Below are 20,756 nucleotides of genomic sequence, written 5' to 3'. Positions count from 1 at the left end.
ATGATACACATATTTGATTCGTTATCAAATTATTCATCGTAACCTGTAAACCAGAATCGAATTTTAATTCTGACGTAAACTTCTGCATTACGATATGACAGGTTTTTCTAGTGTTTATAAGAAATATGAATAACAAGCACTTTAAGGGAGATCAAAGCATACCTCCATTTCAGTTTTGTCTTTGACGATTTGTTTTCCAAGACAAATGAAAGACAAAGTATTTTTTGTCTTCTCAATTTTCATTTCTCAATTTCAGGGAATAGATATGTCGTATGCTCTGTTTCATAACAGCAAGGCCGTTTAAGAGAACGGATTATTTCATCACTATCAATTACCGTGTCATCACAAATTTTAGAAAACATGGCTTTTTTCCTGGACTTTGTTTCTACTAAACAACCCAACAATGTTTCAAAGCAACGGAAATGGGATAACTAGTATAAAGACATTCGTATTGAATTTTAGAATTACATTGCAATGCTCTTCTCTCCTTGGACGTCAGGTTGATTAAACTGTTGAAGTAGAATGTTTACTCAAAATATTTACTCTAAATTATACGGTAATGAGGTAGCTGACTCTAAGGAAAATGAAACGTATTTATTAGATTGAATAATGCTCCGTCATCTTCATAATGATTACTTCGTTGAGTTGATGGTAAAGACATAACATATTAAGAAATCATTGTAATTAATCTTTCTTTCTTCTCTAAAAAGGAATCGATTTTAACACAATGATGACGGCGGCTCCTGAAACATTACCTCAATTGCACTCGGATTTGATAATGACCGAAATGCTAACTGTCTCCTCAGAATCAGCTAGCGATGAGGTATATACCAATTTTGTGTTTGTGGCTGGGCACAACAACATCACGTGGTCATGGGAAGTCATGACATGGTCCTGGTATGTAATCTGTGAGCTTGTTATAGCAATTCTTGGAATCATCGGCAACGTTCTTGTCATCACTGTAGTGTTCGGCCGTCGCTCTAAGAGTCGCTCAACGGATATCCTCGTTGGAAATCTGGCGATAGCTGATTTCCTCACTTCGATCCTTCTGGTTCCTCACCCAAAAGTCAAATATATTACTAATTCATGGATGGGAGCATTGTATTGTAAAGTATTGGAAGGCGAGTATTTGATGTGGACCACGATTACGGTGTCTATCTACATCCTGGTCGCAGTGTCCCTCGATCGCTTCTTCGCTGTCGTTTATCCAATCCATTTTAAGCGCTTCGCCAGTCGCCGACTCGTGAATATCATCGTTTGTTTCATTTGGGCGGGATCATGCGTCTCAATGGTTCGAATCCTTTTGAGCAACACTACAGAAGTAATAATGGGAAAGTGCGTCTATCAGGCACTGCCACGAAACCAGGAAATTCTCTACGGAATTTATTACTTCATCGTCCAGTTCGCTCTCCCAACCGTCCTCATGCTAGTGACCCAGATATCTATTGTGCGGTCACTCCGGCGGGAGGCCGCCCGCTTCACGTCGAAAGAGTCCACAGCATCGTTCCACAATATCGCCCGATCTCGAGCCCTCAACTTAACGTTAACGGTTGTCCTTATCTATGTCATCTGCTGGGCCCCAGACCAAATAGCGTATTTCACTTTCAACATGGGACTCACTCCTTCCTTTGTGCGCAGTCCTTTTGCACGCGTAGTCATCGCACTCACAATTTGTAACTCCTGTGTGAACCCAATACTGTACACCCTTCGTCACCCGCAATTTCGTGAAGCCGTCAAGGATTTTGTCAGAAATAAAAGCAAAAGATATAAACCAATATTTGAGGATGTGGAATTACCTTACCTGTCAAAGACAAGTCATCAAAGCATTGACAAAGCGTAACATTTGACTGGCCAAACTCATACGTGTTTTCAATTTACCAGCAGGCCAAGATGGAATAAATCATTTTAAAGGGCATTATATCTTCAATCGCGGATCCACCGGAGCATATCTTTAATAAGTCTATATAAATTATGGTGTTTTTCCTGATCATATGAATATAGCCAATGTTGTCCCTTTATTCAAAATAGGAGATGACCTTGATATAGGTAATTATAGATCAATTTCTTTACTTTCATCCCTTGAGAAGAACAATTAATTTTCGTAATTTTCGTAACGTTTTCACAAATTCTCGGTTCGGGTTTCGTCGGAAACACAGCGCTACTCACGCTTTTTTGAAATTTATTACTAACGTCGCGCATACCAAAGATAGTCATTCATATCTTGTTGGTATCTTTCTGGAGTTCTCCAAGGCCTTCGATACGATTAATCATGAAATTTATTATTCAGATTGTCTCATTATGGCATACTGGGGAAGGTCTTGGAGTGGTTCAGGAGTTACATGCAAAAGCGAAAGCAATATGTATCTCTAAAGGAGAGTAATTCAAGTTTCGAATTCATTAAATGTGGCGTCCCTCATGGTAGTTTATTTGGACCGTTCCTTTTTGTTTAACTATTATGACTTTGGCAGATCATCTGATATATTCTCATTATATACTTTTTGATGAGTTATGTTTTCTTTTCCCATCAAAACCCAGTTATTCTCATAGATATTGTCAACTCTGAATTTAAAAAAAAAAAGTGACTAAGTGGATAGGAGCTCATAGATTATCACACAACTTTCAGAAAACTAAGTACATGCTTTGTAGCAATTCCATAGAAACATTAAGCACAGATGTCATTTTTCATGACACTCGATTAGAACGTGTATCCCACATAAAAACGTTCGGTATTACAGTGGATGATATCATTAACATAGGAAAATAATTTCACGTAATGTTGGTATCATTAATAAACTTAAGTTTCACATTGCATTGTCTCCTTTGTTAAATAGATTATTTACCATGGATTTTGCAGATGAAACAAAAATGAAGTTTTGGTCACTTGTTGGTGCTTCAAAATAGTTCTTGAAGGAGACCTCCGGGTGATTCTCAGATTTTTATATTTGTACAACTATAAATTAGTTATACTGAGGACAGAGTTTCAGAATTTGTGATAATTGGGATGAAGAATAAGCATAGATTATAGACAGGTGAACGCATAAGCAAGCGGTATTGTTATGGAATTACACTGCTATCATTTCTGAAGTGAACCTTCTATGTCATCATCCTTGTTCAGTGTAATTTGTTTAAGGTTTTTTCAAAGCATTGTTTCTCTGTTCAAGAACCACAACAAATTCCACAAATCTATACAGGGAGTTGTCGATTTATTTACTACATACATGATGTGAAATTACGAAAATCGTCTGGAATGTCCCTTTAAATGTGAGATCGAAGAGTTAATAGTTCATCAACTCAACTATACATGCCATTTGACACTCATCGTGTAAACCTATAGTGACATCCGATGGCCAACGGTCTATAAAAGGAGGGTGATCCCACGGTCAGCCAAAACGGGCGCCTTTGCTGACTTCTATCGGCAATAGCCGTTAGAGAAACTGATTGTGACGATTAAGGAGTCCACTACCAAGTCTCCTCCTGCGTTTTAATGCAGAATGAGTGGATTGAGTGAATGTAGCAATATTAGCTGAACACATCAGTGAAAGCTTGAGGAAAATCGGACGATCCGGTCACAAGTTATTAATTGTTATAGTTTCGTTGACGCTACTGTTGGATTACAGGACTACAATATTTTGTGACGTCACGTATGGAAAAAGATATAACGAATTCCACAAATTTGAACTTGCATTCTGTGAAAAGTTCACATTCATCCAATTTGTTACTGACATATGAAAAGAGAAAATATGTCGCCCGCCCTTTCTAGTTGAGGTAAATAGATATTGTTAGATGCCAGAAAAGTGAAACAACTAATATGCTATTTTTTTTTCGTGTATTTTCCTTACGTTGCTTTCCATAGGCAACGTTGCAAAATGTTGTAGACATCAAATCCAGCGAAAGCAGCACCGAAACTGTAGGATTCATCACTTTCCAACGGATTGACCGATTTTCCTCAAAATTATTTCAATATTGAACGTGTTCTACTAATATTGCTACATCTACTTAATCCATGCGTTCATTTGAATTTGAATTCGGGGCCGGCGGAACATGCCCCTAATGATAATACTGTTGAGACCCAGAGCTCCCTCATAATTAGGAAGTACGATATGATTGAGTTTACGAAACTAAAATAAGAGCAATGAATAAGTATCTGTCTATGATACAGGCACTGTTGCTTTAAATTGTTTTAGCTTTCTTTTTATTTAACTGATTTCGGGGATACTCTGGAGGAGGTGTACTGTTTGGGAGAGTTTGTTTGACCCGCTTACAATCAAGATTTACAATTTTCAGATTTTTAGTCTGATTACCATGCGATTACTGACCGATTAGTCGGACTGGAAACCTGCGACTATCGGAAGTATTGGGTCAGTGTCAGATTACACTAAAATCACAATCCGATGAACAGATGACAGATATCGGGCAGCTACCGGCCTTCAATCCGATTATCCCGATCAACATCAGATCTTTGTTGGATTTGCTAGAAATCAGGGCCCCCAAATTTCGCTTGTCGGCTCAGATTTCATGCGAACTCATCGGAACGCAGACAATTTTGGCATTCTGGGGATCAGATGAGCCTCCAATGGTCAGTGGATTGGGACCTTAGATAACATCTTTATAACCCAAGATAACATCTTTATAACCCATAGTGACTAGTAAAGCTAAATGCTGTAAAGTTGGAAGTTACAGTGATTCATGTTTCAAGAGGAAAAAGTTATTACCGAACGAGCCCGTTGACACTGGTTGAATATCGGATAATCAGTATAACTGCATGCTAACCCTGATTCAAAATGGTACTGCCTTAGATTACTTCCATAAAGTCCCCCCCCCCCCCCCTCAAAAAACAAAAAAATAAATAAATAGATATATAGATAGATAAAAACAAAGTTATATTATTTTTAGTTCCACTTTCGCTCCTACAACAGACGAGGAAAGACGTTTGCTGAAAACTGGGTTGAGTAGATAAGATTTTATGATTAACATAAACGACATGTTTCTGATTATTCAGAGAACTGCTGGGAGTTACCCGAGTTATAGGTACAGTTTGAGACAGAATTGGAAAAAGTGATAGCCCATTTTAATCAAATCTGCCCGACTACATCGCAGACTCCTTCGAAATTCTTGCAAATTGCATATTTCCTATGTTACATTACAAGTTATTAATACTACAGCTACAGCAACTAATACACTGTAATATGTATTATCCTACATTCCATACTATATCTAGTTTTTAATCATTTTTAGTTTACTATTGGTTATAACGAGCGACATATGCAGACATATTTTTATGTCCATTTCTCTGAAAGATATGTTTGTTCGTTTGGTTTTTTTTTTTCTTCCATTGCGGATTTTGTAAAAGATTCCATGTTCATGGAACAACTTCCATGTATAGATACCAAAGAAACCATTGTTCGGTTTGTAGACAAAGGTAGATAAAAGTATAGATAGGTGTATATAGATAGACAGAGGGGTTGAAAGATAGATAGCAGAATAATGAGGGCGAAGGGATGAAATCCTGAAAGAAACCAGATAAGAGAAAAGGAATGTTAGTAGAATAAGCAGGTACGACCCTTAGAACAATGGAATAAGAGTAATCTTACTTAAGTGAAACAAAAAGTTAAGTGTAAGTTAATTTCTGTTGTAGGCCTATCAGTCACCATGCAAAACGCATTTATCATGGGGGTAGGGAATGCAGCCAGCTAAAAATTCATGGTTGTTTCTTGTAAACGATTCAATTATCCAGACAGTGTTTGGAAATAGTCCACGCTGTTGTGAGAGGGCGTTGTGGTAAATAGTGGCCTTTCGGTCTTCTGGGAACATGAGTTTTCGTGGTATATAGGGGCTTTGAAAAAGCGTTATGCGGCTTTTTTAAAAACCGAGCACAGCTGCAGACCCGTTCAATATGAACACACGATGAGGGCCTTTGTTCCTCAGTTAAATATCAGGCTGTTCAGAGGGCCGACTAGAATCATTTCTAAAGTTCTTTGTTTGTTTGTTTGTTTGTTTATTTATTTGTCTGTTTGTTTTCTTTTCCAGGGAGGCGAAAGATGAAGCCACATTCCTCACGTTCATAGGGATAATCATCATTCTGTGTGTGATTAGCTTTGCATAAAAAGACGGAAAATGTTTGAGAAGGTCGAGCAGTACATAGCGATGGCGCTTGAGGGAATTCGCATGTTCACAATATCAGCAAACACGCCGGATACCCACATGCATACACATACAAGTTGAAAATACAGGATGTATTGTGTTAATATGATAAAACTGTCAGACACGCGTGCTCAGCTGATATACAAAAATAGTAATAATAATTGAAAATTTTCTAGAAATCACAAGGACGAGCAAACAGGTCCCGTCATACAACATTAAAACTATGAATCTGAGATGCAGCAGAGTTGAAAAAAAAACCTCTAAAATATCAAAATTGTTAACCCCCCGCCCCTCCCCCCCCCCCAAAAAAAAGAAAAAAGAAAAAAAACACCATATCAATGAGTAACGCTGAGAGCTATGAACACTTTGACCGTAGGTAAGAAATTATAACACAATGAAGACAGTACAATTTTACGTTCACACACACATCCACGAGCAGTCACTCACAAACACGCTCTAAGATTTTTATAACATCATTATCTTAAGCTTACAGTATCTTTGTGTTCAGAGCAAAATAAGCTCTATATTACACATGATTATGGAAAGAAAGCGAATTTCACCTCCATTAAATGTTCTATCTCGCACCCTATGAAATGTGACCCTGCACCTCAAAACAAACAAAAAGTCGCCAGACATTAATTTTTAGTTAAGACCATATTCTGAAAGAGCAGACTTTAAGCTTTAAAATGATGTATAACTCAAGCCAAATGGACTCTCCTAACCTATCTAAATATTGGAAAGAAAGCACAAACTCAGGAAAAGTGTGAACTAAGAAAAGAGGCTCTGAAGTACAGTGTCTATTCAAGCGCTTAATCTTTACCAAACCGTGCTGGCTGTGCGATGAATGGGACAAAAAACAGGAAGTAAACCACCAGAGTAACAACAATGAAGGGATTATCAGATTAAACTGAAATTAAGCATGCCTCATTAACATATTCTGTCCATAATTAATGCCAACTTTCACAGCAGTAGCACTATCCTTTCAAAAGTTATTAGAGTTGAAAGTGAAGAGTATGGACAAGGTTTTTCAGAAATGAAAAGGGGATTCTTAAGACACACCTAATCACACTATTCTGCCAAAAAAGTTCAAGATAAACTGCTAAAAAAACACACTTTCCTGCCCGTTTTATGATACCAAATTTTAGCATAATGTAAAAGAAGACCCGCTCTTTCAGAAAATATGAAAAAGTCAAGTTCGGCTAGGTTGACCCATTTCACTTATTTTCAGTCCTCACGCAACATCAGTGTGTGCGACTTTATGTTCGTTTTGAGTTGCACGGTCACAAATTGTATTTTCCTCATTATAATTATTCTTTCCCTTTTTTACTTCTTCTTATTTTGCTTAATATCATAATTGTGTTCCCCCACCCCCCCCCCCTCTCTCTCTCATTCGGGAGGGGGGGGGGGGGGAGGATACATTGTGCATTATTCCCCAAACTTTGTTATCTCAACCCGTTCCATACTGAATTCTGAAATCCCCGTGAATTTAATACGCAGGCCATCAGGTTTCCGTAGAGAACGGGTTAATAAGCTCATTTCAGTGCTGACAGCCAAATAAGTTCAATATCTCACACCGTTCGAAAAACGAAAGTGAAAGATACACCATACGAACGTCTTATCTAATATCTTATCGAATTATATATTTTTTCTGCTTCATTATATCCCTTCCATCTTATTCATCATCATCTTCTCTTCTTCTTCTCCTTCTCCTCTTTCTTTTTCTTGTTACCGTAAATACTGTTTAGGATATGGGGAAAATAGAGTACAATGGTACTCCAAAAATAACGTAGGAAGACTTGCGAGTACCGCTGAGAGCAGAGAAAGAGACTATAGATTATCAAAAATATATCCATATACCCCTCCCCCCCAAAAAAAAAAAAAAAGAGAGAGAGAGAGAGAGAGGGAGAGAGAACGAGAGAAAGCGATAAGCAATCTTTTTTTTTTTGAGAATATGCGCACCGAGGAACTTTGTTACATTTTTTATCTTTTCATGACAACGAGCAAAATAGGGAAATAATCGATTTTTTTTTTTTTGTTTCGTTTTTCACGACCACATTTCTTCCGCACATCCGTAAGGGTAAACGGTTGGGCACTGCGATTCATTCACGAATGAAATGATATATGACAGTCATAGATTTCATTTTCTATGCAGTTAGCGAAGAACTGGACGGCTATAAGATGGAGCGCTAATGCGTTTCTTTGTACTCTTCTCTCTAAGGAAGATCGCTTAACAGTCAATGTATAATGGTGACACTTTCTTTGGAATGAAAGACGAATACAAAAGATTGGGTCCAGACTGCTTTCACAGAAAAGCTAAAGTTGGTTGAAGGTTGCATCACAGATTCCGTTCAATTTTTTTTTTTTCATTACTTTCAGAGCGCACTCGCCAAAACAATCTGGCGATGTGCTTTCATATAAAAGTAGTATTGAAGTTTTTTGAAGTTTCACTTCGTCTTTCGTGACATTCACTGCGAGACAAACCTGATTTCAGCTATCTTCTTAATAAGGTAAGTGCAAATTAATCTTATACTAGTGCTATGATATGTAAAATAATTCACGTTAACATTTTTTTTTTCTAGTAACGGTTAACATCATCAGCATGCGTTTTCCCCGGGAAATTCCAAATCAGGCCAAAAGTAAACTTTACAATTCTTGTCTTGCTCTTGCTTCTAGTTGATGCTTCCCTCAAAAATCGTAGCATCTGGCAGATTAAATTTCATGTATAGTGGTACAGAGCTTTGAAAATCAGAAAATCAACATAAATCTAAAACACATTCAAAACATTTTCCTTCTTTTTTTAGCGGAAATTAACTCCACTTCTAACTACACTTGGAAGTGGTGACCTTTCATATAATCCATTATGATGGGAAGATTATAATTCGTTAGACACATACACACACACACACACACACACACACACACACACACACACACACACACCATATCATTTCTGCCAAAATATCGTCCTTTCAGTTCGGCAAAAGCCGAAACTTAAAGGAGACCTCCGAATGATTATCAGATTTTTACATTTGAACAACTATAAATTAGTTATACTGAGGAGAGAGTTTCATAATTTGTGATGATTGAGATGAAGAATAAGAATATTTTCAACATTTAGAACTACTTGCAATGAACAAGGAAGATGACATGGCAGAGTCACCATAAGAACGCATGAGTTGCGGCTTAAGGAAGCAGAACAAAAGAAGAAGGCATGCATAGATTATTCACAAGTGAACTCGCAAGCAAGCGGTATTGTAATGGAATTACACTGCTACATTTCTGAAATATGTGAACCTCCTATATCATCATCCTTGTTCAGTGTAATTTGTTTAAGGTTTTTCAAAGTATTGTTTCTCTGCTCAAAAACGACAATAAGTTCCACAAATCTATACATAGAGTTGTCGATTTATGTACTACATGATGTGAAATTATGAAAATCGTCTAGAAAATGTCCCTTTAATGTGATGTATGTATGTACATAGAGGTGTGACATGGGTTTCAAAATTTAATGCTCAGAAAGCTACGTTCTATCTAACAGGTTTTTGTCGTTCGGATGAAATGTTTAAAAAGGTTAACAATGGTTAATGGCATATAAAAAAAAACATTTACAGTAACCTGCTGTTCCCATTTTTTCCACGATTTCATGTCAAACTTATTTTACTTTTTTTTTTCATAAAATCAACGCCAAAAAGAAGATCGAATGATTTCATATTTGTCATTGTCTTTATCTTTATCATCAGTCTGACGGTCTTGTCTCTTTTTCTTCGTGTGAAATATATCCGGGTATTTGTGTCTGCAACACAGAGTATTTTAACGAGACCAGAATGAGAGAATTATATCACTTGGACGTAGACGAACGTTATGATAGTAAAGATCCATAAGAGCGTATTCTTTGTTACTGGCGGTGAATAGGCCATGAAATAAATTATCTAAACAAACAAAAACGTCGACTTATAGAAGCAGAACGCAAACTTGTTTAAAGTCATGGTACTGTTAATGATAATAATGATAAAAAAGCGCCCCGGTCGGACAATGATTCTCTGTACGATATCATTAGAAATTTTTCAATGATGTAAAAGACTTGACATAACAATTCATATTTATGTTGTGTTTTGCTCTTCTTGTATCACTTGTACTATAGTGTCAGAGTACCATCAATCGATTATCAACGCAATGACTAGCACCCTTACAGCAATGTCGGCTAAACTGCATTTAGTTGTGGTGGTGACCGAAACGCTGACAGCCTCCTCCGAATCAGCCGCCGAGAAGCAATACGACAACTTTTCGTCCGTAGAAGAGCAAGTCCCGATCGCTTGGTCCTGGGAACTTATGACGTGGTCTTGGTATGTGATCTGCGAGTTTGTGATAGCAATTCTTGGGATCATCGGTAACGCTCTCGTCATCGCTGTCGTGTTCGGCCGTCGATCGAAGAGGCGCTCCACTGATATTCTTGTGGGAAATCTAGCGATTGCTGATTTCCTCACTTCCATACTTCTAGTTCCGTACGCAAAAGTCAAATCTATCCCCAATTCATGGGTGGGCGCATTGTTTTGTAAACTCATGGAAGGCGAATATTTGATGTGGACCGCGATTATGGCATCAATCTACAGCCTGGTGGCAGTGTCCTTCGATCGTTTCTTCGCTGTCGTTTATCCGATCCAATTTAAGCGCTTCGCCAGTCCCCGACTCGTGAATATCATCGTTTGTCTCATTTGGATGGGATCAAGTGTATTAATGGTTCGTATACTCTTGACCAACACCACGGACGTGACAAAGGGAAAGTGCCTGTATCAGAGACCGCCACGAGACGAGCAAATCATTTTTGGGATCTATGTTTTCGTTGTCAAACTCGTTCTCCCTACCTTCCTCATGCTTGTAACCCAGATAGCCATTGCACGCTCTCTCCGGCGGCAGGCCGCCCGCTTCGCGTCGAATGAGACCACAGCATCGTTCCATCAAATCGCCCGATCTCGAGTCCTCACACTAACACTGACGGTTGTCCTTATCTACGTCATCTGCTGGACCCCAGATCAGATAGCGTTCATCTCTTTCAACCTGGGGCTCCTCACTCCTTCCTTTTTGCGAAGTCCTTTTGCACGCGTAGTCACCGCACTAGCCATTTGTAATTCTTGTGTGAACCCAATACTGTACACCCTTCGTCACCCGCAATTCCGTGAAGCCGTGAAGGATTTCTTTAGAAACACAAGCAAAAGAAATGCACCAATATTTGAGGATGTGGAATTAACGTACCGATCTGATAAAACTCATGAAAACATCGTCAAGACTTAATACGCAAGCTTTGTTAACTTGCCGGCATGTCAAGATTGAAATCAACTATTTGAAACCACTTAAACAAAAAAGCAGACATCTATGGACACTAGATTATCATGAATATTGACAGTAGATACAATGCACCAGACTTATGTACACTCTATTTACTTTTCTTTCTGTTGTTACAGTAACTTTATGATACAAGTATAAGTTCAAACATGATATCTTAGTTCAGTTCAGTTCAATAGTGTATTTATTTCCATCATCAAAAAGAAAAGAAAAAGTTGACATAATCCAAAGTGATAACATTTTTTCATTTTTCTTACGCTCGTCTGATAAAGCATTTTTTTTAATACAATATAAAGTATATGCACGAATGATGTCATAAAATAGAAACACTGCACTTTGCCATGGCAACAAAAATAGTAAATAATCACAATGATGGAAAACAGTGTTCCACTAAGAAAGCCAGGCTTGTAAGACGTGGAACGCTGGAAGAAAACAACAACAGCACCAATTTGTTATACCAATAAAACATATTCATTTTAAATTCTTCTATGTACTATTGTACATTTACTCATTGATATATGATGCTGATACTATGGACAATACTTACTAGAATTTTAGAATGCAAACATATAAACTATGTAACATATCACATTTGTGGCACAGACACTATGGGGCCAGGTATGCCAGGAAAATTGAACGGAAAGGAAGATATGCAAGCGGCCACAAAAAAAAAAACACACATAACGACAACAACAACAACAACAATAGCAACATAAACACAGAAATAACAGAACTTGAGGAAATGCACTCAGACAGATACTGACAACGACGAACGGGGAAAGAAGAGCAGGTAAGAATAGACAAGAAAAATGAGAGGGAAAAGAGAGGGATGGAAAAGGTCTGTGGATACATTACAAAATCTCTGAGGAGAGTTTACAATTTATTTCAAACGCGAGTCGTATCCTTTGTAAACTAGTGGTAAGAAGAACGACTTACATGTATCATCACTGGCGTAGCCAGGGGGGGGGGGGCGATGGGGGCGGTCGCCCCCCCCCCCCCCCCCCCCCTAAGATTTGGACCGGGGATTTGGGAGGCGGAAAAAAAAATGCGTGTATATCTGTATGCATGCACATGAAGCGGGTCTCCTTTGCAACCTTTCATCAAATAAGATATCTTTTTTAATATTTCACTAAAAGTGTGCACCAGATCGTTGAATTTCAATTCAAAATATGCAAAATCTCTCGTGCTTGGGAGGGGGATACCCCCTCCCAAACCCTCCCCCTCTGTGCCTCTTTCCCTAGCTTAGTACACTTTTTAGATTTGCAAAAAAAAAATTATGAATAATTCTGAGTGCACAAGACTTATCACTTATATTCCGAAAACTCAAGGTTCCCTCATGTATAAGGGGAGTTTCCCCTTTTAATCGACCCTTTCCTCCCTCAGTCCCGCCCCCATCAGTTGTTTTTTGTGTGTGTGTTTTTTTTTTTTTTGTGATTTCCCAAATGTTGATTCCATCAAATATGCGTATACGAGATATCTCAATTTCAACCTTAAAAAGGCAAAAGCTCCATCGGAAGGGAAGGGTGGAGATAACACTCGCCCTCGACCCTTTCCTCCCTCAGTCCCCCCCCCCCCCCCCATCAGTTGTTTTGTGTTGTTGTTTTTTGTGATTTCCCAAATGTTGATTCCATCAAATATGCGTATACGAGATATCTCAATTTCAACCTTAAAAAGGCAAAAGCTCCATCGGAAGGGAAGGGTGGAGATAACACTCGCCCACGCCTTCTCCCTGCTCGCCCGCCCCTCCCCCCCCCCCTTCCGCCATGCATAGAAGTAGACTGTGGCTACACCAAGATCGCTTTATTTCAATTCTAAAAACGCAAACGCTCCGCGAGCGGGAGGGGAAATCCCCCTTCCCCTAAGCTCTACCTCAGTAGACTTTATACATACACAGATGGTGCACATTCGGAATAAGAGCTAAATTCCGTGATTTTAACACTTCGATGAAAAAGTATTGCACCAAAAAATGTGCACCAGATTGCTGAATTACAGGTCTGAAAACGCAAAATCACGTTCGTGTGGGAGGGGATATGCCCCTATCTACACCCTCGTGTGCATGCTTTTTCTGTTTGATTGCTGAACAGACAGCGTTCATGATATTCAGTGTAAGAATTAATACAAGAAGATTATTTAAATGATACCATTTTATAGGCAAATTGTTCAATAATAATCTACACTAAAATATACTGCAACCTTAAACAAGTGGGACTGATTCACGTCGATAAAACGCGCAAAACATGAATCAAATTGCACCATTTGCAACATCAAAACGCAAAAAGTTCTTACCGTGGGAGGGGGGGACACCCCCTCCCACACCCTCCCTTCCCCCTTCGCTCGCTCCGCTTGTTCGGGTTCAGTCGCGTTCATGATATTCAGTGAAAAGAATTAATACAAGAAGATTATTTAAATGATACCATTTTATAGGCAAATTGTTCAATAATAATCTACATCAAAATACACCGCTACCAAACAAATGTTACTGTTTCACGTCGATAAAACGCGCAAAAACATGCATCAAATTGCACCATTTGCAACATCAAAATGCAAAAAGTTCTCCCACACCTTCCCCTCTCCCCTCGCTCGCTCCGCTCGTTCAGGTTCAGTCGCGTTCATGATATTCAGTGAAAAAAATTAATACAAGAAGTGTATTTAAATCATGCCATATTACAGGCAAATTGTTCAATGATAATCTACATCAAGATATACTGCAACCTTAAACAAGTGGGACTGTTTCAACTCGTTAAAACACGCAAAAACATGCATCAAATTGCACCATTTGCAACATCAAAATGCAAAAAGTTCCTAACGTGGGAGGGGGACACCCCCTCCCACACCCTCCCCTCCCCTTCGCTCGCTCCGTTCGCTCGGGTTCAGTCGCGTTCATGATATTCAGTGAAAAGAATTAGTACTAGAAGTGTATTTAAATGATACGATTTTATAGGCAAATTGTTCAATAATAATCTACACCGAAATATACTGCTACCTTAAACAAGTGGGACTGATTCACGTCGATAAAACGCGCAAAAACATGCATCAAATTGCACCATTTGCAACATCAAAATGCAAAAAGTTCTTACCGTGGGAGGGGGGACACCCCTCTCCCACACCCTCCCCTCCCCCGCGCTCGCTCCGTTCGCTCGGGTTCAGTCGCGTTCATGATATTCAGTGAAAAGAATTAATACAAGAAGTGTATTTAAATCATACCATATTATAGGCAAATTGTTCAATGATAATCTACAGTAAAGTATACTGCAACCTTAAACAAGTGGGACTGTTTCAACTCGTTGAAACACGCAAAAACATGCATCAAATTGCATCATTTGCAACATCAAAACGCAAAAAGTTCTTACCGTGGGAGGGGGACACCCCCTCCCACACCCTCCCCTCCCCCTTCGCTCGCTCCGGTCGCTCGGGTTCAGTCGCGTTCATGATATTCAGTGAAAAGAATTAATACAAGAAGTGTATTTAAATCATACCATATTATAGGCAAATTGTTCAATAATAATCTACAGTAAAGTATACTGCAACCTTAAAAAAGTGGGATTGTTTCAACTCGTTAAAACACGCAAAAACATGCATCAAATTGCATCATTTGCAACATCAAAACGCAAAAAGTTCTTACCGTGGGAGGGGGGACACCCCCTCCCACACCCTCCCCTCCCCCTTCGCTCGCTCCGGTCGCTCGGGTTCAGTCGCGTTCATGATATTCAGTGAAAAGAATTGATACTAGAGTGTATTTAAATGATACCATTTTATAGGCAAATTGTTCAATAATAATAATAATAATAATAATAATAATTGTTTTGGATATAAACTCCAAATTTTATTGTCCAAGAAAGGAAATTCTTTTTGCCCAATTGATCGTGAGCCCGGCAGCCACTGAGCAGCGCCAGATCGACGTTGCTCTAACCTTTTCAACTGTTGAACGGCAAACAAGGTAGCAGCAACTCCCATCTTTTAACGTCTTTTGGTATGACGCGGCCGGGGTTTGAACCCACGACCTCCCGATTGTGAGGGCAGCCGCTCTACTCACTGAGCCAACACATCGGTCCACACCGGTTAATCTACACTAAAATATACTGCTACCTTAAACAAGTGGGACTGTTTCACGTCGATAAAACGCGCAAAAACATGCATCAAATTGCACCATTTGCAACATCAAAATGCAAAAAGTTCTTACCGTGGGAGGGGGGACACCCTCCCCTCCCCCTCGCTCGCTCCGGTCGCTCGGGTTCAGTCGCGTTCATGATATTCAGTGAAAAGAATTGATACTAGAGTGTATTTAAATGATACCATTTTATAGGCAAATTGTTCAATAATAATCTACACTAGAATATACTGCTACCTTAAACAAGTGGGACTGTTTCACGTCGATAAAACGCGCAAAAACATGCATCAAATTGCACCATTTACAACATCAAAATGCAAAAAGTTCTTACCGTGGGAGGGGGGACACCCCCCTCCCACACCCTCCCCCCCCCCCCCCTCGCTCGCTCCGCTCGCTCGGGCTCGGTCGCTTCGCTCCCTCGCAGACTAACCGCCCCCCCCCCCTAAGATGAAATCCTGGCTACGCCGTTGTGTATCATCATGGGAAATATTTCATTGGTCAAACTGTTCCGAAGCCATTCTCTGAAAAAACAAAAAACAAAAACAAAAACAACGACCCATCAAGTTTTTTTTTTCCTTTTTGAAAAAAGACTTGTCAATGACGAAAAATGATGAAAACATGCAAGAATACAATATGTGGAGAATATTTCCGGAATAATAATTATTATAATGTTCATGATTAAACTCAAGGTACCAATGCTAAACAAAGTAGCAATTTCATCAACCAAATGCAGTCACCCGAGGTTGCCGAAAGAGGCATCATTGTGTATAATATATTTCAAGTGATAACAGCAATATAATTTAAGGTAGGATTTTAAAATATTGGCAAATTCATGTTATCTGGTTGGCTCATTCATTGTGTTTTGTGGATCTACATATAATTTTGCAAATATTAGTTTTTCACCATACTTGGGCACAGACGGAAATTATTCGCTATTAAAAGGAGGACACATGAAGCTTACCACTATAATCTGATAATTACAAGCAAGAACACGTCAGATCAAAAGAAAATGATGATTTTTTCGGTGTGTAATAAATAATTTACTAATCTACTTTCGCATACAATTATACCGGCTTATGCAGATATGTTGTATAATTTTCAAATAAAAGCATTGCATCAAAATCACAGGGAATGCTTCATAGTTCATTCACGAAAAGCAATATGAATATGAATTAAATCGGTTATTGGAAACTGTTGATGACTGTCATTGAGGGGATCGGTTCACGGTTCAAGGCAGTTTATTGTATAACCGGCAACATTACGGGCACACTCGTACCGATTAAACTGCCAGATATTAAGCTAACACATGCTAGAAAGTGGCCTTCCACTATTTCGAAGACTTTGTGGGTTTTCTTTTTTAGTATGTGTGTGTGCAATGATATAAATACGGGCTTTGAATAGGGGTCTAGGGCAATTACCCCCTGGACAATTACCCCGGACCTTCTCCTGGCCCTAATCCTAGTCCTGAACCTAATCCTAACCCTAACCCAAACTCCTAACCCTAAACCTAACCCTAACCCTAATCTTTACTCAAACCTTACCAGTAAACATTATTCAGCCGGGGTAATTACCCTCTGGGGGTAATTGCCCGGATGCGGTGCCGCAGCCAGCCCTGCTGTATCAGCATCATCCTGCTCAACGGCAACCCGGGGGGGGGGGGGGGGTGTTGGAAGATGATCGTCCCATCTTGGGATGGGACAGCTTGACAAAGTAAGTATACTTAATAGCTTCTTTCCAATTACTCACGTGAATTTGAACGAAATCGGTTGAGGGGAAGCGCCGCTCCATACAAACTCGATCTTCGCAACACATCCCGGCGTATGCTGCCTGCACAATCTAGAACTGAAGTTAGCTGTCTAATACATCAATGAGAACTTACCGCGAGAGCTAGAATTCATTGTGCAACGATTATAAAAAGCTAAATTTAAGTCGGTTATTGAGAAATGTCTGTGTGTGTGTGTGTGTGTGTGTTTGTGTGTTTGTGTGCGGGCGTGTGTGTGTGTGTGTGTGTGTGCCTGTCCGTCTGTCTTGTACTATCTGGGAACTGCATTTCTTATCCGACTTCATTCAACTGCCGACTTGTTTTCCTCTCAGCCCTCATTCTCGCATTTAGACAGCTAACTTCAATTTCATATTTTGCATGCAACGTACGTCGTAGGCTACGTCGCAATTGCTCGGGAAGGACGAGTTGTTTTGAGGGAAAATTGAGCGACGACATGAAAGTCAAATGGATATCGACGCTCCCCAAAGAAGGATATGCTACAAATTTACATGAATGATTTAGAATAAACAACACACGTTTGCATATCCTGTTATTATGGTGAAATTCGGGTTTCTGGAATTTTAAGATAGGCCCTATAAGCATATCTATCCACTTGGATAGTCCCTGTTGATTGTAATTTGTAAACTGTAACATAGACCTACACAGCGATTTTCAAGGACTATCTCTAACATTACACCTGTTTTACTGTGTGAGTGATACCGCGACTGGTATTTGAAATACAAAATTGTTTATTTTGTCATCTCAGTACATGGTAAATAGACGGATGATATCTGTATCTTCTCGTTGGGCTTCTTATTTTTTACGATGGTAGGCCTATCTGGAGTAAACATGGTTAGTCTCGAGTAGCTAACTATAGAGACAGAACTTTTCGTATTTATTGCCATGTAGAACTAACTGGCCAAAACGCCCTAAAAAGAAAAAAAAAGGAAAAAAAAAGCTCTATTTGAACATATAAGCCTACCTAATTGATGTTTGGCTTACCAGTTGTATGATTATTCCGCAAAAAAAAAAAAGAAAGTTTTTTCTTCTTCTTTCTTCTTGCACAGATCTTGCAGTTGCCTTCCAAAACACCGTTCAAATCAACTGCTTATTCAATCGACTCAAGAGTATAGGGGGAAATTGAGCATAGGCTATGTGTAGGACCATGCACTGCGGCCACAGCAGCTGATTTGAACAGCCCTGTGTTTTGGAAGTCAGATGTGAGATCTGTGCAAGAAAAGAAAACAGGATTTTCTTTTCGGATTTATTCATAAAATCGGTAAGATAAACACAGATTACGGAGCTGATTCAGTGAAGATAAAATGGCCTTTTAAGGACGTCTTAGGTGACAATTTTACGAATCGGCGCTGATATGTACACGATAAAGCACGAGATACGAGAATTAAAGATCTCTCTACTATACTAACGTAGATCTAGGGCCTACTCGGCGCTGACCAAGGCTCTGTTACATCTACTAACGTTCGATGAGAATCCCAAAGAGTAGAAACAGATAGACCAAGACCATGTTTTATATAAGATAGAAACCACACGTAGGCCTCTGGTAAAGAGAAACAAACCTTGCATCTATGACATCAAACTTACGACGCGTTCTAATGAAGTTCACCCATGCCCTTGGCGTGAACCTCTCTGTCGAGACCGCGTGTGTTTTTTTTTTTTATAGACGGCACAGATTGGGGACCCTATCCCTAAACCTAACCCTAATCCTAATCCTAACCCTAACCATCAAACCCTAACCCTAACCCTAACCTTGACCCCAACCCTAACCCTAACCCTAACCCTCACCATAAACCCTAACCCAACGTTTTTCCCATAGGTTTAACACGCGCCATGCCCCAATCTGTGCCGTCTTTAAAAAAACGCGTCCCGACCAGCATCAGGTCGCCGCTTGGCTGTCAGTACTAACTGTACTTCGTTCAAATACTGACGTCATCCAAAGGCGAGCAGAAATCGTAACTGTCTTTTGCTCATGAAAGCAAAAAGAATACACCGTTTTGATTCCGTCGGATTATATTACAGTTAGCCTTCGGATATCTAAACTGACATATTGAGGTTGTTAATGCTCCTACATGTATGATTTGCCGTATTTCAGAAATTTTAACAGGTAGTCGCTTTAAGTATGCAATTTTGATGTCATGATTACGGCAAGCAACATAAGTTATGCGCGTATCTCTGAGCAGGGAGCTGTGAGTGATCGTCAGTACCGGTGGTACAGTACGCGGTCAACGGTAACGTATACCCCCTGGGCATGCTAGGCAAAAATTAAAGACTGGTCACGTGACTGCTCTCTGGTAATCATTTGATTATGATCCATATAATTAGATAACAAACGCGTACCCTCTACTGTCATAAAAAAATAGACTTAATACCTTCTGGCAGTCGCAAGGATAAACAGAATTATCACTTTGAGCAACATTACACAACTATATTATAGAACTAGGAACTGAATCTGAGACGTAATAAGGGGAATGAATTTTGAAATATTGAATAATAATGTCTCCATCAGCAACTGTCGTAGATCATTTTGATGAGAAGAAATCGTTGACTCACGTGGGGTGCCTTCGAGTTTCATTGAGAATTTGTGACATTCGGTGTTCACTCAAAAAGAACCTTGGCAACATTTTTTGGCACTTTGTTGTTATACATTGTTGAATGTGTTGCAAAGTGCCAAAAAATGTTGCCAAGTATGCCATGTAACTATTAACTCATGCTCAACTTATATTTAATATTGTGTTTATGACTTCAGATTTGTTATGCTCAAAAACATATATTTCGTTTCACGAACAGACATTAAAGCTGAGGAAGACCACGGTCGAAAGCTTCACAACTCTGCCGGTTTCATGCGACATCTTCTGTTATCTACATTGTCTCAACTATATATACATATATATATATATATATATATATATATATATATATATATACATATATATATATATATACATATATATATATATATATATATATATATATACATATATATATATATATATATATATATATATATATATAAATGAAACAAGGAAGGGAAAACCGACCAGAAACAAATAATAATATAATGAGTGAAAACTTTGAGCAAAGGAAATGGGTTTTCATCGGGATTCGAACCCGAGACCTCGGGATTACTAGACCGGTGCTCCACCGACTGAGCTATTGAAAGCCCCAGATCGTTGTCCGTCCAAAACCCTTAATTCTCGGTAGACCACCGGTCTAGTAATCCGGATGTCTCGGGTTCGAATCCCGATGAAAACCCATTTTCTTTGCTCAAAGTTCTCTCTCTCTCTCTCTCTCTCTCTCTACATATATATATATATATATATATATATATATATATATATATATATAAGAAAATTGGTCTGCTCGGCATCTTGAAGATAATAAGTAAAC

The 20,756-nt window shown here is 39.1% G+C and overlaps 2 protein-coding genes across 2 annotated transcripts; both read left to right on the top strand.

Moving 5' to 3' along the window:
- The first annotated feature begins 787 nt into the window (after positions 1-787).
- Positions 788-1,840, top strand: LOC139723342 (allatostatin-A receptor-like). Its single transcript, XM_071634599.1, has one exon. The coding sequence runs from the start codon at positions 788-790 to the stop codon at positions 1,838-1,840; it is 1,053 nt and encodes a 350-aa protein (XP_071490700.1).
- An 8,474-nt stretch (positions 1,841-10,314) lies between these two features.
- On the top strand, positions 10,315-11,430 carry LOC139723341 (kappa-type opioid receptor-like). The gene has a single exon (XM_071634598.1). The coding sequence runs from the start codon at positions 10,315-10,317 to the stop codon at positions 11,428-11,430; it is 1,116 nt and encodes a 371-aa protein (XP_071490699.1).
- Positions 11,431-20,756: the final 9,326 nt, after the last annotated feature.

Source organism: Diadema antillarum, unplaced genomic scaffold (assembly GCF_040938485.1).
Source record: "Diadema antillarum isolate AM-2024a unplaced genomic scaffold, OU_Dant_1.0 scf00000187, whole genome shotgun sequence".
NCBI lineage: Eukaryota > Metazoa > Echinodermata > Echinoidea > Diadematoida > Diadematidae > Diadema > Diadema antillarum.
This window is presented reverse-complemented; position numbering and strand designations above follow the sequence as displayed.